Source organism: Nycticebus coucang, chromosome 6 (assembly GCF_027406575.1).
Source record: "Nycticebus coucang isolate mNycCou1 chromosome 6, mNycCou1.pri, whole genome shotgun sequence".
NCBI classification, from domain to species: domain Eukaryota; kingdom Metazoa; phylum Chordata; class Mammalia; order Primates; family Lorisidae; genus Nycticebus; species Nycticebus coucang.
Window position 1 is genome coordinate 113,059,763 of NC_069785.1, and position 23,360 is coordinate 113,083,122.

General features: G+C 39.4%; 1 protein-coding gene across 1 annotated transcript in view; it reads left to right on the forward strand.

Moving 5' to 3' along the window:
* DDX10 (DEAD-box helicase 10) overlaps nucleotides 1–23,360 on the forward strand; it is a 352,575-nt gene that overhangs the window by 213,905 nt on the left and 115,310 nt on the right. Inside the window, exons 14-15 of the mRNA XM_053594940.1 lie at nucleotides 9,897–10,016; nucleotides 12,855–13,016. Coding sequence (XP_053450915.1) covers nucleotides 9,897–10,016; nucleotides 12,855–13,016 — 282 coding nt within the window. The remainder of the gene's footprint in view (nucleotides 1–9,896; nucleotides 10,017–12,854; nucleotides 13,017–23,360) is intronic.

Genomic DNA, 23,360 nt, shown 5'->3' on the forward strand with positions numbered 1-23,360 from the left:
CTGATAGCCCCGCAGGGCTGTGACCCAGTTGCCTCTAGTGAACAAACACTCCAGGGGTTTGCACCTCCCTGAATCACAAGGAAATCTATATCTGCTCAGCTAGGCCGCTGCGCTCTGCCTCTATCCAGCAGGGCGAGGTGAGGTCTGACAACCTCAGGCGCTTGATGGAGTCTGGGTGGTGTTCAGTCAGTTTCAGCCCTGCCCCTGACTGATGTTACTGATAGAACAGAACAGAACAACTTTGCAGGAATTTGTTTCTGTTCCTGCTAAATTCCCTTGCAGAAGAGAAGCTGTTTTGAGTTCCCAGAGCCTGGGCCTCAGGCCCTGTCTTTGCTCCTGCAGGTTTGTATTCAGTTACCTGTCAGTTCTAGCCTCCTGCCTTCCTTTGTCTATAGGCCGATGATCCCCTGAGGGCTGGGTGCATCTTAGGCTCAGTAAAGGGATCCTCTGGGTCAGCCCTGCCCTGGGAGTCTCCCAGCTCTGCACGTGCGTTTTCTAGTCCCCGTGCTCCACTGAGGCCAGTACCACCTCAGGCAAACCCTTTACTCATGGGGCCTGCGTTTCCGTCCCACATCTGTTCCGCGGTGGTTGCCACCTGAGAAGATGCCCGGCCTCCTCTGGTTGCCCAGGGAGACACTGGGTGTGGCTTTGGAATATCTGGGAGTGAGCCCTATTGTTGCCAAAAATAGGTGCTGCTCTGCGCCTCTGGGTACTGCCACTCTGGTGTGTTCCTTGTCAGTTGACCGTCCTCTCCTCTCTCCCATGTCGCAGAATCAGCACTGACCAGCTGCAGTCTAGGCCCTGTCCGCACCCCTCTTGAAATCACCCAAGAATCTGGACTCCTGGGGGACAGGCCTCTAGACCTCAGAGTCAGAGTGGAGGGGAGTGCTGGGAGCTCAGAATTGCAGGTAGAGAATATATACAGTTTTATACAGTTTTATGCCTGGCAGGAAAACACCATGGCACCCTAGTAGATGTTGGTCCAGTTTTTAGAGGGTCTCTCCCGTGGAGTGTAGTGGGAGGACCTTTGAACTCTGCTCATTTGTTTGTGGGGTACTCTGAGCCATTCTCATGGGGGAGGGGACTCCCGTCTGCTTGGTAAAGGATTTTGTACCTTTTGTTTGTATCCTTGGGGCTGCAGCTCGCCTCAGAGGGGTCGATGTGTATTCTTGTATTCTTCAACCTTGTCTCTCGGTGCAGCTTTAATCCACCAGGTTACTTGCTAAATTTCCTTTAACTCTCCTTCTGTAATCCACCAGGTTACTTGCTAAATTTCCTTTAACTCTCCTTCTGTATGGGAGCCTCTGTGGAAAGCTGGCTTCAGTCAGCCATCTCGTCCGCCCCCCCCACCCCCCCACTCCCACCCGACACCTCGTCGAAGCTTTTGAAAATGCAAGAACATTACCAAAGTCGCAGAGGGTGGAAGGTGACTAGAAGTCCCAAAAGGAATTTAGTGGTGAATCTTAACAGTCATTTTCTTTGGGGGAAGAATTCTCTGCTTTATAGATCTTACATTTTCTAGTCTGTATGGAACAGTAGGAAGAAGGAGGATTTTTTTTTTAGGGGGCTTTTTTCTTTTTATTTTTTATTGTTGGGGATTCATTGATGGTACTACAATAAGCCAGGTTATACTGATTGCATTTGTTAGGTAAAGTCCCTCTTGCAATCATGTCTTACCCCCAGAAGGTGTGGCACACACCAAGGCCCCACCCCCCTCCCTCCTTCCCTCCTTCCCTCTCTCTGGGAAGAAGGAGGATTTTTTTAAGAGTTGATGGGTTATGTAACATGTGGAATTTGGAGACCAGTAAAAATTTCACTCGAGTTATTCTTTGGGAATTATGATTTACAGTAGTTTTATTGTAAATTATACTTTCTGAAAACATTACATTTTAGCATGACAAATTAATTTAGTAATGAACTAGTCCAGATTCATTCTAAGGTTTGGAGAAAAACTAAGCTGTCTGTCAACAGCTTCCAATGGCTGTCGGTTTCATTTAAATGATTAAGTGCTGGGGGGAGATGGAAGACAGAAATTGCATTAATCATTGCATGCTCAGTATGTAATCTTCCAGGGGGAAAAAAAATAGCATTGAGAGATGAAAAATTCTCCTCTCCTATCAGATGCCATAGTCTTGAGAGAGAAAAAATTGGAGATCAAATGTAGTCATATCTCTCGTTGTTGTATGAGCAAAAGAAAAGCACACTTTTTAAATGAATTCCTTGAAAGATTTTTTCATTTTATGAAGTTTCTTAGAATGGTTTAGGAACACTGTGATTTGGAGAAAGGTCTAGTCTCAGAGAGGTTTCCATGGACGATACCATCTTTGTATATGGTGTCGAGGTGGGAGCACTGGCTGGGTTTAGAGTTTTAGCCCTGACATTGCTGGTACCAGCTGTATGATCTTGAAATTCTCTGAACTTCACAGGGTGGATGGGTGGTGTTACTTAAAGTGATCTCAGAAGGTCCTTTCATCCTTCTAAGTTCTGTATTTAATAATACCAATATTTTAAATGACTGTTGGTTTTATATGCCACCATTTTACAAGTGATGTATTTTTTAGAGCAAGCAATTTTGTATGGTTGGACATCACCGTAGCATAGTTTGTTGAAACAATACACAGGCTGGCATTTGACTTTTCATTGGCACTTTTCGCTTAGCTAAAATTTGTATATAACACAAGGTGGAGCTTGGAAGCTTCACCGCATATTTTAGTTGTGGGTATGGCTTAGATGTGGTAGTGTTGCTTGTTTCACTTTCAGGTGAGATACAGTCCATGTATATATTGTGCTGTAATCATGTCAGCCATTGTGGGAAAATGTCAGACGTGGGAAACATGGATAACCAGTAGCAGCGATTATCTGACTTCAGGTGGCCAAGAGGATGGCTGCATCTGTTAAGTGCCTTGAAATGCTCTGTCGAAAATAGCTGGCTCATCAGTTACCAGACCAAGTGTGGACTTAAACACTAAGTGTTTAGCTTAGTTTGATTATTGTAGGTTTTTGTAAGGGCTTTAAATCAAATAGAGATCCTGTTTCTAGAGGATACATGTGTGTATCTGTGTACGTGTATACTTTTCCAAACCGGTTCACTGAATGAATGGCTAGGATTATATGGCATTTGTTTGTTAAACTTTTAAGATGAGTAAATTTGTAGAAACCCTGCTCTGGACCACGCTGACCAGACTGTTTGGTAATTTTTTATTTCTTACAGATGTGGAGGCAACTGTGAAATTCTCAGTTCAACCTATTAATTCAATATTCTTGAATATTAGTTTGATGTTGTCCATTCCATTTTGTTCAGATTTCTCACTGAGGCTTTGGTGTCACTTGGAAGGAAGAGATAGGGTATAGGAAGTTAACATGCTCCCCAGGAGGGCTGTCCAGTAGTGTGGGGGTGTTTGCTGTAGTTCCATAGATTCTCCCTCAGGTTTTTTCCTGCTCTTTCTGCCTTGTTGCTTCTTGGCCCCCCCCACCCCACTTAAACTCTGCTAACCAAATGTCCATGTGACACAAATTAACTTCTCTTTTTATGTTGCTATTTTATTTGTATGTAGCTTACAAAATTTCTGCATTTTAGAAGAATTCTAAAAAATTGTGTGAGACAACAGAAATTGATACAACCCAATTTGGACAGAAGTTAGAAATGAAATCAATACTGTCATAGTTTTGAACTCTAAAAAAAGGAGACAAAATGTATCAGGCTTCGTTTCTTTAAATTGCTTGCAGCTGCCTGCTTCCTAATATAAAAATACTTATTAAAAGTGGCAGGTTAAAAATTGGATTCCTAAGGCAAAATATGACTGCTTCCATGATTTTGTTAAAAAGCAGGAAATATCTGAAATTAAGTCACTGGAGTGGCTTTATTTTTTTTGGAGAGGCATTGTGTGTTCCAAGTACATATTTCCTAGCAAACAAAATAGGACAGTAAACAGCCTACGTAATTTAAGTGAACTCCTTCCCCCCCAAAAAAAATCCCAAGGAGGGGCTTATAAGATTTTCCCTTAAGTATTCCAACACTATAAATGTTTAAAAAGGTAGAAGGAGCCACTTAAGACAAAAAGATAATTAAAGATGGAGGCTCACTGAGGGATTTAAAGAATTAGTAGGTTGAAATGCTTATAGAGGCTTTCAAAAAATTGTTTTAATTTTATTTATTCATTTGTGAGATGGAATCTCTCTGTTGCCCATGCTAGAATCCCAGGGCATCAGCCTAGTTCACAGCTACCTCAAATCCTGAGCTCAGGTGATTTTCCAGTCTCAGTGTCCAGAGATAGTACCCACTACAGGTACCCACCTCCATACCCAGCTGATTTTTTTATGTTTTGTAGAGATAGGGTCTCTTACTCAAGCTGCTCTTAAATTCCTGACCTCAAGCATTCATCCTGCCTCAGCCTCACAGAGTGCTACAATTACAGGCATGAGCTTCTGACCCTGGCCAGTAGAAGATTTTTAAATCAAGAAGAAACTTAATGGAGGAAAGGAAGACAAAATATTGAAGGCATTTGAATGAGGACTTGGGGGAATATGTGTCTGTAAAGTAAGGGAAAACGACAGTGCAAAACCTGTGCACTGGAGATGTATTTGAATGTTATTTTTCTTACGGCATTCAGTAGTTCAAGCCTCAGGTACTCGTGCTTAGGAAGACAGTTTGTTAGGTTAACAAGCAATTGCTGGAAAGCCTTCCAAGTTAAGCTTGTTAATTTAGGTACCAGGAATCCTGAAGGAGAAATCTGGTAATGAGATAACATTGTGTAGAGTGATTGTGTGACAGTATCAGTGATGGCTTCACCTTGTGATCCTCCTTAACCAGGAGGAAGTCTGAACAAAGCTCAGTCACTTCGTATCTGGGTAGTATTTGATCTGAGGGGAAGAATCAAGGGAGACAATAATGTTTATTTTCCCATTCATGTTGACTTGTTAAGATCATTTAAAAATGAATCATGAATATTTCATAATAAATGTTTTGTCATTGTTGCTCAGTGATATAATACTACTAATAATAACCATTTTCATCACATCATGCATTAGAATTGCAGTTTACAGAATATAAGGGAAATGGTAGTGCATGGCCTTCTTAGCAATGTGGAAAAGAGAAAGATTCATGTTTGCTGGTGGTTTGCTTCTTAATATAATCAGAATCACTAATCAAGTCTTGTCAAACCAGTAACTTTGACAAGAAATATAGGCACTCATTTATGTGTTATATTTGGACTAAATATAAATTAAGTAATATAAAAACTTTAGGTTTTGGGTGATCTTTATATGATTCATGAAGTGTCAATATAAAGAGTGAAGACTTTCATACAAATTAATTTCTTAACATCTTTGGTTCTCACTAGAAGGGAAATAAGTTTGGGGCCTTATTATTTGAAATAGTATATTCAATATTTAATCTTATTTAGATGTGAAAACTGTTTTTAAAAACAAATCAAAGTGTGTATTAAAATAAAGCCTGAACACGGTTTTTCTTAATAGGCCATGGATTAAAAGAAAGTTCAAAAAGCTGTAGAAGTTTCTCATATTAGGTGTTCTCAAATGTGCTTAAATTGATAGAAATTTAAAGGCAAATATTGAATCTAATATAGTGCTATATCTTTGTAAGGCATTTTGAATAGAAATCAACTAAGCATTGTAGAATGTGAACAAAGTCACATACTTTGGTTAAAGTTAGCAACTTTAAACAAATTGCTAAATTAATCTTGGTTTTCTAATTAAAAATTAGAAACATTTGACTCATGATTCCAAGTAGTAAATGAAGTAATTCATGTAGTTTATTGGATAATTCTTCTTTTAAGAAATGTTTTCTGCCAGCCTCTCTGTGCTATACCGGAGAGACAGATTTAATACACATTGGACACTCTTGAAGATTACAGTCTATTAGGAAAAGCAAGAAAAATGTGATTTGAAGAGGTAGCGGCCAAAATGAAGTTCAATCTCTTTGTGTCTTCTGACTGAAGCAAGAACCAATGGACATTTCAATGCACCTTCCCACATTTGCAGGAAGATTGTCTTTCCCTCTTTCCAAAGAGCTGAGACAGAAGTACAGTGTCCCATATATTCCCATCCGAAAGGATGAAGTAGTTCAGGTTGTCGGGGCACTATCAAGGGCAGCAGACTGGCAGAGTAGTCCAGGTTTACAGGAAGACACGTGTCATCTATGTTGAGCAGGTGCCAAGGGAAAAGGTTAATGGTACAACTGTCCATGTGGGCATTCATGAGGTGGTTATCACTAGACTTAAACTGGACGAAGACCACAAAAGGATCCTTGAACATAAAGTCAAATCCTGCCAGATAGGAAAGGAAAGGGGCAAGTACAAGGAAGAAACAATCGAGAGATGCAGGAATCCAATCATCTCATATACGGCTTCCATTAAAAACAGCTACAATGAAAAAAATGGAGACAATCTGTTAAACGTTAAGGATACTGTGCTGATATAGTGTGAGTATCAGTCCACTCCACAGATAAGGATGACGGAGAAGGTGGAGGCAGATCTGGCTTTTGTCTTTCTCTTAATTATGTATTCCCAAATTTATGCACATGGCCACTCCTACTGTGGGGTCCTATTAAACTTCAAAACTGGAGACTGGTAAACGTGGACATTCTTTAGAAGAAAAATTCAAAGATGATTTGTATAATTTAAGTATTTTGTTTTATGTAATTTAGTCAATCTGTAGTGCAGAGTCTTTAATCCTGTGGGCGCCCGTCGTGCCCTGTGCTCGCGCTGTCCATCACGCGCCTGTCTTCTGGCTGCGCCGTCTGCTCCTCTGGTCCTGTGTGATTCGTGGACGTTTGTCACAGCATGTCGACATTGCTGTAGGAATTCTGAAAAGGCAGACCGTTCCTGTGATAACATTTTAAACTGATGTCCTTTCATATTCTAGGTGGCTCTTAACTTTCAAAATTTCATCTTTAGTTGTGGTAAAAGACACATAACCAGAACTTTACTGGTTTAACCATTTTGAATGTGCCGTTCAGTAGCGTTTAGGACATTGACACGCTGGGAAACCCAGTGTCTAGAACCTTTTCGTCTTCAGATCGGAAACTCCGTAGCTATTAGGTGGCTCTGAATTTTAAGATTATAATTTTTGCAAAATTTTCAGAAGTGATACTTTTACTGCTTACTGGGGGTAGTGGTGTTTCTTAAGAAAAAGATTTCGTAGATGACTAAATATCAAGTAGTTTGTCCTTAATTTATACTATAAAATTAGAATATTTGAATAGTAATTAAATAGATTTAGGGTGACTGAGGAATTATATAGGAGGTCAATCTCCTTTTTAAAAAATCATAAGCAAGTTCTAGTAGGGTTTGGTTATTTAGCCAATGGAAAAGGTATGTAGTTAAATAAGTTTGAACATTTGGAAGACAGTGTTTATCAATCTTAAGAAATGCTGTTTTCTTGCACATGAGTGGTTCAGGCTCTGACAGGTAATCTCCCAGGTCTTCACCACTGTTGACAGTGCTTTGTTTTATTGGCTTCCTTCACTTTAGATAGTTCTTGTTATAAATTATTTGGTGGCACATGTGGGAGCCACTTTAAGGAAACATGAAAATCTGATTTCTTTATAGTGATTATCTTTCTCTTTAATTCTAACTTTCATTTCCTTGTGGTTTTTGCTTCTCATTCAAAATGATTAACAACTGCCTGCTCACATGAGAGAAAAACTCTGTTAAATTCAAAAAGGGGCGGCGGGTTGGCAAGTCCCACCCAAGGGGAACAGTGGACTGGTGAATGGCTTGCTGCCCAGCTGCAGGACACAACTGCAACTCAGACATGACCTTCCTGATCGTGTGTACCCGCATATTAGTCTGAAATAAAAATAAAAATAAATGTGATTAACTGTATAATATTTTAATCTTCCCATCTAGCATATCTAGTAGTAATGTTTAATTTTTGTTCAGTCGTTACATTTTGAATCTTCTTGTGGCCGGTGTTAACTAAGGAATCATTACTGTTTTTATGATTGGTGGTAGTTCACTTTTTAAGTTACTGGTGGGAACTTCCTATACCTATCACAGGATGTCCAAGGTGACTCGATGCTTTATCAGTTTTGTATTTTATGACCTTTTTTTAGCTTTTTAGTTTGAAGTGTCACATGTGGTGTTAGAGGTACAAATAGATTCTGTATTTTTTGTGTCTGAATGAACAGAAACATAAAAAGCATTAATGAGCACTTTCTTTTCGCAGAGCAACTAGTGTTGAAAATTCCAAAAAAGTAAAATCAGCATTTAAAAAGTTAAATTCGTTTTTAGAGATTCTTCTGATTGGGAAACTATAAAAGTACAGCACAAGCCTAGAAAACATCTTTATAAATGATAAAATTGAATACACAAACATTAAAAATCTCTGCTTGGGAAAAAACAGAACAAAGCAAAACAATAAAACAATAAAAGATTAACTCCTGGCATAAGTCTAAATAAACATAAATGAGGAGATGCGGAAAAATACTGAAGCATCTTTAACAAATGAAGAGATTCCACAGCTTGATAAATAAAATGTCAGGAACTCCTTAGAAATACTGGCAAATAACATGGATAGTGCACGGAAAAACAGCGCCTTGAAAAGATAAAGTGTCATGTGTAAAATAATACAGCTGTCACTTAAAACTTCTGAGATTTTTTTTTTTTTTCACTTAGTTGATTGGCAGGCAGAAAGTCTAATGTATTTTGAAGTAGATGTGAATAATCAGTTCCTCTTTGTTTTTTGTCTTTCTTTTCTTAAGGTGGTTACAGAGTTAAACATCAACTAGGAAGCCAACTATCTGGTATTTTGCAAATTAAGCTTCTGCAGTTGGTGTGATTGGTTGATCTTTTATGTAGCATGAAATTGATACATCGTCATGGCATTTGAGATTTATTGAACATTTTGTGTGTTTTGCATTATGTTCCCAAGAGCCCTAGATAGATGCTACGATCATCTTCAATTTACAACTAAACCCAGCGGATAACTTGCCTGCCCACAGTTCATAAGTGGTAGAGCTTGAGCCCAAATCCATTTTGTACCAGTAGGTACAAACTACTGGTACCACAGACTCTTTTTTTTTTTTTTTATTAAGTCTTTTGTACATAGATCATAAATACATTTATGCTCATTTCAGTGTGTTGATTATTTGTACAAATGTACCACAGACTCTTTCTCATTCTAATAGGGGCTGCATTCGATTAGTTAACTAAGCACCACCAATGGTACTTCTAGCTTTGATTCGAGAAGAAGCCAACTCCTTCTCAAACATGAGTTCCTTCTTTTCACTTTCTCATCAAAGCAAGGTTATGCAGTGCCCTCTTTCCTCCATGTCTCATCTCAGGTGGTTCACTCAGCATTCACTTAGCATAAGGAAGCAGTAGCTTTGAGTTTTTAATATCCTGATATATTGGTTTCAGGCCATTAGTGAGGTCCAGATAAGCATATCCTATTAGATGGCCATTACTCAGTTGTACCTTTAGACACAGCTTAATTGCAGCGTTCATATAGTAAATTACTAGAGGAAGAATGTTGACTTACAAATAATGTATTACAATCATTCTGTGTTCCAAATATATGTTTTCCTAGCCTAAAAATTTAAACTTACAACTGGGAATTTTATAATAAGTATTATATTTTAGCTGAAAGATCGCTTTATTTATTTATCTTTATTTATGACTTTACCATGTAATTTCTGGTGCTTCAGGATCATCAAATAGGACAGTTCTAGTAATGGAAGAAAATACAAAGGTTATCTCTAGTAACTCTCCTTTACACTTAAAATTCTTCAGCTTTTGGGGGGTCATAAGTTAAATAACCTACAGTGTTATTTCTGGACAGTGTGCACTCAATTTAGAAAGTGTATTTGCAGAGTCAAATAGTTAATATAAAGCAAATGTTTTCTAACCATCTGTATGTTTTATGTTCTCACACAGAAGAATGAACCTTCTAAATTCAGTGGCAAGAAAAAAGTGACCAAAGTTGCAGAAGCAAAAAAAGTAATGAAGAGAAATTTCAAAGTGAATAAGAAAATAACATTTACTGATGAAGGGGAGGTAAGATTCTGTAAATGCTTTGTTTTGGGGGGTATGTTCTGAGCAGAGTTACGTTCATTAGTGAGGGTGAATGTTTCTCTCCAGCAGTGTTTTTCAGCCGTTTTTATCTCATGGCATACATGAACCTATAGTTAAACTTCTGTGGCACACATAAATCATGTTGATGAAAAAAAGAGGGAGAAAAAATGTACTTACTGTGCTTTGAACTTCTTTTGAAAATAATTTAGTTTAAAATGTTTGTGGCACCCCAATTAAGATCACTGCTGTGCAGCATGCGGCCGTTCCTGCAGCTGTGCTACAGGCGTTTCCTCAGCTCCACTGCTGGGAGTGGCGACATCTAGCAGGAACTGACATGCTTCTTGGTATGATCCTGACACTGAGCTGGTTTTGAACTTGCCACATTCTGTTTTTATAGATAAGATTTTCTCATCGTAGTATTCACAACATGTTCTGTGGGTGCAAGTACAAGATTGCTAACCCAGTTATGTGCCATGGCTGCTTTTTCTGAACTCCGAAAAGTCTCTTAGGTGCTGTACTTAGATGTTTCTTGGTGGGCTGGGCATGGGAGGGTAGTATCCTCTGCTCTCGAGTGACCTCTGACACTTGGTGCCTAGTTTTCATCTCACCTTGACCTTGTGAATATCACTCATAGTGCAGGGAAGGGGCTACCACTCACTGATTATTCATGAAAGGTCACCCTGTGACTCATGAAAGGTCACCCTGTGACGTAACTGTTCTCTTCATTTTTAAATGTTGAAATAGATCTGAAATGTCAAGTGACTTACCTGAGGGTGATGACTGGTTAGTGGTTGTTGCAGGTCCTCTGAGTATCATCCCAATGGCCTCTTCGCCAGCTTCAGGTTTTCCGGAGTACCCTAACATGGCTCACAGCACCGTACCCTGCCAGAATCTCATTCCCTCACCCTGCCTTATTTTTCTTCACAGCACTTTACCATCATTTTTGACGTTAGTTTAAATCTCTGACTATTGTCAGTTTCTTCACTCCACTTTTCTGTGAGAGGAAGGTATCTTGTGGACTTTGTTACTCTTTCATCTGCAACACCTACAACAGTACCCAATATCCCTCAAATTTGTTGAATGGGGCATCTGTTTCAATAAAATAACAAAGTGAGCTTTTCATCGTCATATGACATGACTGTAATGTGTCACATACATTTCATTGTCACTAAGTGCTGATTGAGCAGTCTGTATCCAATGATGTATACATCTTTTTAATTTTGAAGTTGATTCGGATGTAAATGATGAAAACAAACAAAACAGTGAGTTAGTTTTAAATCTTTGAATCTTATCTATAAAATTCAAAGGTGCTAGAATTTGAAGAGGAAGCCTGTATAAATGATAGTTAATGAATCTTTATTAAGTTTCTAAAAAGAGGTCAGGACCGGAGAAGCAGGCTAACCTGAAATAGTCATATGACATCTGATGTTCACTGTAGAACGAGATGAGTACTGCTAGTGTAATGAGGTTCCTTCATGTGCTGCTAAGTTTAACTGCTCAAATTATACCAATTAGCTCCAGGCTGAGTGTGAATCCTTGACTCTGGAAGGTTTCAATAATAGGAGCTGTATGCAAGCCATACTGAAACTTCTCATGTACAGCTCCCAACGAAATGGTGCTGTTCAGTTAGCCACAGAGAGACCAACTCTTTTCCCTCCATGAGAGCAGTAGGCACGAGGAGTCTGAGGAATAGATGGACTGAAGCTTTTCACTGCTTCTGTGGGGCCAGTTCCTGTGGAAGAGTTTGTCACTCCCATTGGTTGCCAGAAGCCGAGGCTCTGTGGGAATCTCATCTTTAGGACAGCCTGTGGTGGCTACGAGAGGGCAGAGGAGGCATTAATGCCTGTGATGTGTCTATAATTTCCATTTGCTTGCAGGTTAATTAGTGTCTTTCAAAACAGTGGTAGTTATTTAAATCCTCCTGACAACCAATTATTATATAAAAATAAGAGTCGTTTTTGTATGAATTGTCTGTAGAATTTTATTTTGTTAGACCTGGAAATTATTAGGTCAGACTTCTTTATTTTTTGGGATGAGACACAGCTGTCCAGAGATTAAGTAATTTACTTAGCATTATGGAGTAGGCTAGTGAAAAAGCCATGACCCCTGACTCCCAGGTCAGTGCCCTGTCTTCCGGGTTACCTTGTTCCTTACCGTAATCTACAGGTGTAAGATCGTGTGGCTTTGAGCAGGTCTGTGAAACACAGGCTGCTTCAGTTACTTTAGTCCTTGTGTGTAATACTGGCTGATATGTGAGTCAGTGATCCATTTTGAGTTCCTGTTTACTATGTGCTAGCTCTGAAAATAAATGAACAAAACATTGTTTTGAGCTCTGAAAATAAATGAACAAAACATACAACTTCCCTCAAGGAGATTAATTCTAGTAAGAGAAATAGGAAAATGGAGCAACGCAGTGCTGTGAGGTATGAGGGGGCCGTGGTGGCCCCAGGTGGGCACACAGCAGTCGCCTGGGTCCTGCTCTGTGCAGATGATTTTCAGCTGAGTCCTCTGGAGAACAGGATGCTGAGACTGCTGTTGGAGAAGATGTTGAAGCATTTCATGTCAACAACTACCTTCTCTGAATTATTTTGTAAAATTTTCCTTTAATCCTGTTGTCACCGCATATGGCAGCATTGCTTTACCCCGACAGGGACAGTCTCTTTTGTTGCTTGCTCACTTTAATTATGACGTTTCCTAGAAAGTTTTAGCGATAACAGACTATGAGGCAGAAAGTTGATGGATGTACCTTTTCAGAAACATCCTGCAGAAGGAACTAGTTTTCTCTGTATCTGGCCTGACACTCCTTTTTTTTGTCTGTAGCTGGTTCAGCAATGGCCTCAAATTCAGAGATTTGTCACAAAGAATACTGAGGAAGAAGACGATGCTGGTGGTATCAACTTAGATAAAGCAAAAGAAAGACTTCAGGAAGAGGACAGATTTGACAAGGAAGAATACAGGAAGAAAATTAAGGCCAAACATCGGGTAAGTTTTCATCTTGAATGAAATTTAGCCTGCCTGAACATATCTAAATGATCACTAGCTATTCTTGGAGAGCGTATTACTTCCTTCATTCTTTTCTCTGACACTTTTTCCCCCTGGGGCTATTTTTGTCCCTTTTATCTGTTGTATTTGGCCTTCTACTAGGGGTGGCTTTGTATACTGATTGGTTTCTGAGAATGTTACCTGAATTTGCTTTTAATCTGAGGTGACCCAGGTAATATTAGTAGATTTTTTATAGTTATGAACTTTTTTGGCTTTTTTTTTTTTTTTTGTAGAGACAGAGTCTCACTTTATGGCCCTCGGTAGAGTGCCGTGGCATCACACAGCTCACAGCAACCTCCAACTCCTGGGCTTAAGAGATTCTCTTGCCTCAGCCTCCCAAGTAGCTAGGACTACAGGCGCCCGCCACAACGCCCGGCTATTTTTTGGTTTCAGTTCAGCCGGGGCCGGATTTGAACCCGCCACCCTCGGTATATGGGGCCAGTGCCTTACCGACTGAGCCACAGGTGCCGCCCCATTTTTTTGGCTTTTTAAAAAAAGATAATTGAAATTTTATTTGTAATTGTAAGAGATCCTGTGATCTGGTCCATTTCTATATTTTTGACATTACCAGACTGTAACATACAGGGTATCCATACAGTTCATGTGCAATTTAAAAATAGAAACTTTTCTGTTTTTTGAAATATATGCTTTAAAAACAGTTTCTATTTTTATTGCACATGAACTTTATGGGCATCTTGTATGAAACCTGATGGTATGGATGGAACCTTTGTCATTCAGTTCTGGTCTGTGTAGTTTGATTCCAGCTGTGCACACAAACACTGAGCCGTGAATGCTCTACAGTGAACACCCAGCAAGGTTGGCTTCACCATTCACCCACTGGAGAAGATTGGCATTATTTTCAGATTCAACTTAATAGTTAAATTTCTTTTCCTAGCATTTACTTGTTTATAAGATTAAATGCATTATAGTTAAAAACCGAAACCTTGTTAGAGGCGTTACTTCTTTCCTTTTGGGATTCATTGAGGGTACAAAGAATTAGGTTACATTGATTACATTTGGTAGATAAAGTCCCTCTCGTAATTATGTCCTGCTCCCAAGAGGTGTGCCACACCCTGTGACCCCACCATCCCCCTTTCTCCTCCCCTCTCCCTCATCCCTCTAGAGGGGGTACTTATACGTAAATAAGCATTTGCCCTGGTGGCCTTAAACTTGGCAGTTTTCTGTTATCCTTGATACAGTGGTCACATATGATACCACAGTGTTATACTACTTCAGTCCCTGAAAGTAGACACTTCACTAGATAAAAGAATCAATTAATGAAATAAAGATCACCTGCATTTTTAAAGAACTTTCTTCAGCCTGCCTTTGAGATAGTAATTTACATAATATCATACTTGAAAATTAGTGCTATGATATTAAGTTCTATATTAAGAACCTTTTAAGCTTTTGGATGTGGACGTTAACTGCATCCTGAGAAGGATTCTTTTTTTTTTTTTTTTTGTGATTTTTGGCCAGGGCTGGGTTTGAACCCACCACCTCTGGCATGTGGGACCAGCGCCCTAGCCCTTTCAGCCACAGGCGCTGCCCCTGAGAAGGATTCTTTTTGTTTTTCCCTCCTGTTTGACCTTCCATGGACCAGTACACCCTTTTTCTTTTCTGCAGCAATTCTCATATCTTTAAGATTTGATACAGCTTCACTGCAGCGTTTGATGAACAAGGAAAAGTAGATAGTGAAGCTTCAGGGATGGAAATGAATTGTTGCAGAAAACATTCAGAGATGTGGAGAATAAATGAACCTAAAATATACTGGTTGCCATTGTTGGATATTTTTGTTAATGAGAGAACTAAATATTTCTTGCACTGCTGCTTTTAGTACAGTACTTAAATTGAAATTCGACATTAAAAATTTGTTAAATTCTTTTAAGAGTATCACTAGCTTGTCATGTTTCAGCTTAAAATCTACTTTGGGGTATTTATCCAGGGGAAGATTGAGCATAAAAATGTTTTCTCTTTTATTATTTCTAAGTTTTAGCCAGCAATAAAAGAAACAGGAAGAATGTTTGTAAGATGAAAATTTCTTTTCCTTTCCCTTCTCTTTTCCCCCATGTGGAAGCTATTACTATATCCACACTATAGAATATTGTTTCTGAAACTGTTCAAAAGGTAATTTCTTACAGGCTAATTGTATACGTTACCATAATATGTGTGCTAGGCTATGCCCTAAACCCTGAAGGTACAATATTTAAAGTACATGGGACCTACTGGGCATGATGGCTGATGCCTATAATCCCAGCTATATGGAAAACTAAGGTAGGAGGATCACTTGAGGTCAGGAGTTCAAGGCTGTAGTGGACTAGGATCACATCTGTGCATAACCATTGCACTCCATCCTGGCAACATAGTGAAACTCTGCCTCTTTAAAAAACAAACAACTAGCATGCATTGATCCCTCTATCCTCAGGAAGATGCTGTGCATATGCTATCACTGCAGATAAACTGTCTGTACCTCTATTTTTTTCCATTAATATTTTTGAATGAACAGTATACTCACATGGTTCTAAAATCAAGGTAATAAAAAGACACATTGAGAATTCTTGCTTCTGCCTGTGTCTGACTTACTCGTACCTGCACCCACAGCTAAGTACTTTTATATTTGAATGCATCCTTTCACTTTCTTTATGCAGATCAGAGAAAGTAGGAATCATATTGTTCTCTCTTTTTCATACATGAAAAGTAGATTATTCTATACTTTTCCATTTGCACTTGTTTTTGGTCTTTTAAATTTATAGTACCTAATCCCTGGTTGGAGACTGGTACCAGTCAGTGGCCTGTGAACTGGACAGCACAGTAGGAGGGGAGTGGCCAGTGTAACTTCATCTATACTCACAGCCTCTGCCCGTCACTGGCATCACTGCCTGAGCTCTGCCTCCTGTCCCACCCCAACCCGTGGAAAAATTACCTTCTGTGAAACCAGTCCCTAGTGCCAAAAAGATTGGGGAGTGTTGTTTTTTTTTTTTTAATTTTTAATTTTTTTTTCTTTTTTGTGGTTTTTGGCCTGGGCTGGGTTCTTTTTTTTTTTTTTTTTTTTAATTTATTTATTATTAAATCATAGCCGTGTACATTAATGCAATCCTGGGGCAACATACGCTGGTTTTATATGCCATTTAACATATTTTCATCACACTAGTTAACATGGCCTTCCTGGTATTTTCTTAGTTATTGTGTTAAGACATTTATATTCTACATTTAGTAAGTTTCACATGTACCCTTGTAAGATGCACCATAGGTGTGGTCCCACCAATTATCATCCCTCTGCTAATCCTTCCTCCTCCCCTCTTCTCCCTTTCCCCTTTCCCCATATTCTTAGGCTATAATTGGGTTATAGCTTTTATATGAAAGCTTTAAATCAGTTTCATAGTAGGGCTGAGTACATTGGATACTTTTCCTTCCATTCTTGAGATACCTTACTGTGAAGAAGAATATGTTCCAGCTCCATCCATGCAAACATGAAAGAGGTGAAGTCTCCATCTTTCTTTAAGGCTGCGTAATATTCCATGGTGTACATATACTACAATTTATCAATCCATTCGTGGATCGATGGGCACTTAGGCTTCTTCCATGACTTAGCAATTATGAATTGGGCTGCTATAAACATTCTGGTACAAATATCTTTGTTATAATGTGATTTTTGGTCTTCTGGGATATACCTAGTAGAGGAATTGTAGCATCAAGGGGCAGGTCTATTTTTAGATCTCTTAAGTGTTCTCCAAACATCTTTCCAAAAGGAATGTATTAGTTTACTTTCCCACCAGCAGGGTAGAAGTGTTCCCTTTTCTCCACATCCACGCCAACATCTCTGGTCTTGGGATTTTGTGATATGGCCTAATCTTACTGGAGTTAGATGATATCTCAAAGTAGTTTTGATTTGCATTTCTCTGATGATTAAGGATGATGAGCATTTTTTCATGGGTCTATAGGCTGTGAATCTGTCTTCTTCAGAGAAGTTTCTCTTCAAGTCCCTTGCCCAGCCTGTGATGGGATCACTTGATCTTTTCTTGCTAATATGTTTGAGTTCTCTGTGGATTCTGGTTATTAAACCTATGTTGGAGACATAACCTGCAAATATCTTCTCCCATTCTGAGGGCTGTCTGCTTGCTTTACTTACTGTGTTCTTGGCTATGCAGAAGCTTTTTAGTTTGATCAAATCCCAGTAGTGTATTTTTGATGCTGCTTCAATTGCCCGGGGTAAGTCCTCCTCATAAAATACTCTCCCAGGCTGATTTCTTTAAGAGTTTTCCCTGTACTTTCTTGTACTATTTTTATAGTTTCATGTCTTAAGTTTAAATCTTTAATCCAGTGAGAGTCTATCTTAGTTAATGGTGAAAGGTGTGGATCCAGTTTCAGTCTTCTACAGGTCGCCAGCCATTTCACCCAGCACCATTTGTTAAATAGGGAATATTTCCCCCACTGAATGTTTTTAATTGGCTTGTCAAAGATTAAATAATGGTAAGTAGCTAGATTCAGCTCTTGGTTCTCTATTCTGTTCCATACATCTACCTCTCTGTGTGCCAGTACCGTGCTGTTTTAATCACTATCAATTTATAGTGTAGTCTGAGGTGTGGTAGCATGATTTCTCCTACTTTGTTTTTATTTCTGAGTAATGTCTTGGCTATTTAAATTTTTTTCTGATTCCATATAAAACAAAGTATTTTTTTTGAGTTCTTTAGAATATGACAATAGAGCCTTAATAGGGATTGCATTAAAATTGTATATTGCTTTGGGTAGTATGGACATTTTAACAATGTTGATTCTTCGCAGCCATGAGCATGATATGTTTTTCCATTTGTTAACATTTTCAGCTATTTCTTTTCTTAGAGGTACATAGTTCTCTTTATAGAGGTCTTTCACGTCCTTTGTTAGATAAACTCCCAAATATTTCATCTTCTGTGGCACCACTGTGAATGGAATAGAGTCCTTGACTTTTTCTCAGCTTGACTATTGTTGGTATATATAAAAGCTATCAATTTATCAATGTTGATTTTGTAACCTGAGACGCTGCTGTATTCCTTGATCACTTCAAAGAGTTTTGTAGTAGAATCCCTGGTGTTTTCCAGGTATAAAATCATATCATCTGCGAAGAGTGAAAGTTTGACCTCTCTGACCTTATGTGGATACCCTTGATCTCCTTTTCTTCCCTAATTGCAATGGCTAAAACTTCCATTACAATGTTAAAGAGCAATGGAGATAATGGGCAACCTTGCCTGGTTCCTGATCTGAGTGGAAATGATTTCAATTTAACTCTATTCAGTACGATATTGGCTGTGGGTTTGCTGTAGATGGCCTCTATCAGTTTAAGAAATGTCCCTTCTATACCAATTTTCTTTATCTTTTATTTATTTATTTATTTATTTATTTAATTTATTTATACCAATTTTCTTAAGTGTTCTGATCATGAAGGGATGCTGGATATTATCAAAAGCTTGTTCTGCATCAATTGAGAGAATCATATGGTGTTTGTTTTTTAATTTGTTTATGTGCTGAATTATACTTATAGATTTACGTATATTGAACCAGCCTTGAGACCCTGGGATAAAACCGACTTGGTCATTATGTATAATTTGTTTGATGTGTTTCTGGATTCTGTTTGTTAGGATTTTGTTGAATGTTTTTGTATTTATATTCATTAGTGATATTAGTCTATAATTTTCTTTTCTTGTTGGGTGTTTTCCTGGTTTGGGGATCAGGGTGATGTTTACTTCATAGAATGTGTTGGGTAGTTTTCCTTCTTTTTTTACATTTTGGAGCAGGTTGAGTAATATAGGTACTAGTTCCCCTTTAAAGGTTTGGTAGAATTCTGATGTAAAGCCATCTGGTCCCAGGCTTTTCTTTTTAGGGAGATTTTGTATGGTTGATGCTATCTGAGAACTTGATATAGGCCTGTTCAACATTTCCACTTGATTCTTGCTAAGTCTTGGAAGGTGATGTGCTTCCAAGTATTTGTCAATTTCCTTCAGATTTTCATATGTCTGAGAATAATGTTTCTTATAATATTCATTAAGGATTCTTTGAATTTCTGAGGAGTTGGTTGTAATTTCATCTTTGTCATTTCTGTTTGATGAAATTAGTGATTTTACTCTTTTTTTTCCTGGCTAGGTTAGCCAAAGTTTTATTTTATTGACCTTTTCAAAAAACCAACTTTCTCTTTGGTGTGTGTCACACTTTATGGGGGCAAGACATGATTGCAAGAGGGACTTTGCCTAACAATTGCAATCAATGTAACCTGGCTGATTGTACCCTCCATGAATCTCCAAAAATAAAAAAAAACAACAAACCAACTTTCTGATTTATTGATCTGTTGTGTAATCTTTTTGTTTTCAATTTCATTTAATTCTGCTCTAATTTTGGTTATTTCTTTTCTTCTACTTATTTTGGGGTTGGACTGTTCTTCCTTTTCCAGTTGTTGAGATGTCCCTTTAAGTTGTTAACTTCCTCTCTTTCTGTTCTCTTGAGGAAGGCTTGCAGTGCTATGAATTTCCCTCTTAGGACTGCCTTTGCGGTATCCCAGAGGTTCTGATTATTTGTGTCTTCCATGTCGTTTTGTTCCAAAAATTTGGTAATTTTCTTCTTAATCGCATCTGTGACCCAGCTATCATTCAGCATAAGGTTATTTACCTTTGATGCTTTATTATGAGTATGCAGATTTCTGTTTATGCGAAGTTCAACTTTTATTCCATAGTGGTCTGAGAAGATGCAAGGACTAATCTCTATACTTTTAAATTTACTGAGGTTAGACTTGTGACCAAAGATATGATCAACTTTGGAGTATGTTTCGTGGGCTGATTAGAAGAATGTGTATTCAGTTTTGTTGGGATGAAATGTTCTTTAGACGTATGTTAAATCCAAATGTTGAATTTTTAAGTTTAAATCTAAAATTTCTTTGCTTGGCTTCTTACTGGGGGATCTATCCAACACTGCCAAAGGAGTGTTAAAATGTTCGACTATTTTGGACCTGGAGGAAATCAAGTTGCTCATGTCTGTTAGAGTTTCTCTTATAAATTGAGGCACATTCTGGTTGGGTGCATAAATATTAATAATTGAAAAATCTCATCGTATTATTACCCTTAACACATATGAAGTGACCATTCTTATCCCTTCTTACTTTTGTTGTTTTAAAGCCTATTGTATCTGCAAATAGAATTGCCACACCTGCTTTTTTCTGATTTGCATTTGCCTATATATAGATGATCATCCCTTCACCCTGAGTCTATATTTATGTTTTAACTTAAGATGAGATTCTTGTATGCAGCAGATATCTGGCCTGAGTTTTCGTATACAGTCAGCCAACCTGTGCCTCATTAGAGGACAATTTCAGCCAATCACATTAATGGAGAATATTAATAATCTTGGTAGAATTTTGGGTATTGTGTTTTTTGAAAGTCCAGTGGAAATTTTTAATCCTTTCACCACTGTGGAAGTGGAGTTTGAAAAAAAGTTTCTGAGTGAGTTTACTTTTGTGGGAGAGGATTTTGCTGGTAATTATGGGGGATAGGTCTGAGAATATCCTGGAGAACTGGTTTAGTTATGGCAAATTTCTTCAACATGTGAATGTCATTAAAATAGTTAATTTCTCCATCATAAATGAAACTCAATTTAGCTGGATACAGGATCCTGGGTTGAAAGTTATTTTGTTTTAGGAGATTAAAAGTCGATGACCACCCTCTTCTGACTGGAAAAGTTTCAGCAGAGAGATCTGCAGTTATTCTAATATTATTCCCTTTGTAGATTATGGTTTTCTTATGTCTGGCTGCTTTCAGAATCTTCTCCTTCATATTAACTTTAGTGAAGTTAATTATGATGTGCCTGGGGGATGTCTTATTCGGGTTGAGTCATGCTGGGGTTCTGAAACTGCTATCTGAATTTCACAATCTCTTGGCATGTCTGGAAAATTCTCTTTCATAATTTCATGGAGAAGAGCCTCTGTGCCTTGCGAAGCCACTTCGTTGCTTTCATGGATTCCTGTGAGGCAAATATTAGTTTTCTTCCAATTATCCCAGACCTCTCTGAGAGAATGATTCGTTTTTGCTCTCCATTTCTCTTCCTCTTTGAGAGTTTGTGAGCATTCAAATGCCTTGTCTTCAATGTCAGAAATCCTTTCTTCTGCTTGCTCCACTCTGTTACTGAGGGATTGTACTGTATTTTTTAGATCTTTGAGGGCTGCGAATTCTTTTCTCATTGTGTCAAAATCTTTGGTGATTTTGTCTATAAATTCATTGAATTTTTGAGACAAGTTTTGAATTGCTCCTGGAATTTCTAATTATAACTTTTTCTCCATTCTATTAATCTTGTTTGTTATCTAAATTCTGAATTCGATTTCTGACATCTCGGCCATCTGTTTATGAATGAGATCTTCAGTTGCATCTGCCATGTCTTTCCTGGGGGGGGGGCGGGGGGGTTATCTACTCTGGTTATTCATGTTACCGGAGTTTTTCCACTGATTCCGGGCCATCATTATTTTACACCATTTGACTAGAGCAGATAAAGATAAGTTGTATTGGGGGCTCCAGGAGTAGTGATTAACCAGCCATTTGCCCTTAAGCTGGGACTGGTGTCTGTACCTTTTCTCCTGGGGCTTTGCCAAGGACGCGTACCATGCTACGGCCTGAGAAACTGGGGACCTGCTTGTTGTGGTGGGGCTAAGTGGCTCTGTCTTGTTTTCAGCAGTTCTCTTTCTGACCCTAGTGAATCAGTTGCTCTGGGTTGAAATCTCAGCTGTGGAGAAATGCCAGTAATTAAGTCACCCTGCCCCCCACAGGCAGCAATTGGTAAAGGAAAATCAAACCTTCCCACAAACACACACCCAGGGTACCACTTGAATAGTCCTCAGGCGATTGGTCCAGTTCAAGAGGTCCAAATCAATTGTCTCAGGTGGGAGAGTTCAAATGGTCTCTGGCAACTAGATCTCTGGGGTCTGCTGAGAACTCAACTCAAATATAACGTGCTCTGGTGCTCCATGAGGTCAGGAGGACCCACCCCGTAAATAGATTAATCTGAGCAGGTTGATGCCTCCTTCACCGCCTTGCACCTCTGTCACACCCAGTCACTGATAACCACGCAGGGCTGTGACCCAGTTGCCTCCAATGAGCAGACACTCCAGGGGTATAAGCCTGCCTGAATCACAGGGAGATCTGTTTCTCCTCAGCCAGGCCACTGCTTTCTGCCACTATCCGGCAGGGGAAGATGAGGCCTCACAACCTCGGGTGCTTAATGGAGGCTGGGGCTGTTCACTCAGTTCCAGCCCTGCCCCTGATTGATGTTGCTGACAGAACAGGACAACGTTGCAGAATTTGTTTCTGTCTCGGCTGTATTCCCCTGCAGATCAGATGCTGTTTGAGTTCACAGGACCTGCGACTCAGACCCTGTGTGTGCTGCTGCCTGCTATTGGCTGCAGTTTGTGTTTTAGCTGCACGGTTAGCTGTCAGTTCCAGCCTCTGCCTGCCCTGTTTTTTCTCAGCTAATGATCTCCTGGGGACAGGTGCTTCTTTGGCTCAGTAAAGAAGTCCTTTGGGTCAGCCCCGCCCTGGGAATCTGCCTGCTCTGGGTATGCGTATTCTAGTCCCCGCACTCTACCCAGGCCGGTACTGCCTCAGGCAAACCCTTTACTCACGGGGCCTGCCTTTCCGTCTCAGATCTGTTCTGCCATTGGCTGCCACCCCAGAAGATGCCCAGCCTCCTCTGGTTGCCCATAGAGACAGGGGGTGTGACTCTGGAATATCCATGGGTGAACCCTACTGTTGCTGCTGCAGCTGTTGCTTTGTGCCTTGGGGCACTGCCGCTCCCTCTCAGCTGACCATTCTTCCCTTACTCCTGTGCTGCAGAGTCAGCACTGTCCAGCAGCAGTCCATGCCCTTTCCACACCTCTTGAGAAAATACCCAAGAATCTGGACTCCTGGGGGATAGGCTTCCGGACCTCAGAGTGAGTGTAGGGGACTTCTGGGAGTTTAGAATTGCTGGTAGAGAATATATACAGTTTTATACCATTTTATGACTGGCAGGAGAGCACCGTGGCACCGTTGTAGGGGAAGTAGGTTCAATTTTTAGAGGGTTTCTCCCGTGGGATATAATGGGAGGACTTTTGCACTCTGCTCCCTTGTTTGTATGGAACTGCAAGCTGTTCTCATGGGAGAGGGGACTCCTGTCCACTTGGCAATGGGTTTTGTGCCTTTTGTTTGTATCCTTGGGGTCGCAGCTTGCCTCAGCAGGGTTGATGTGCGTTCTTCAGCCTTCTCTCTTGGATCAGCTCTAATCCACCAGGTTACTTGCTGA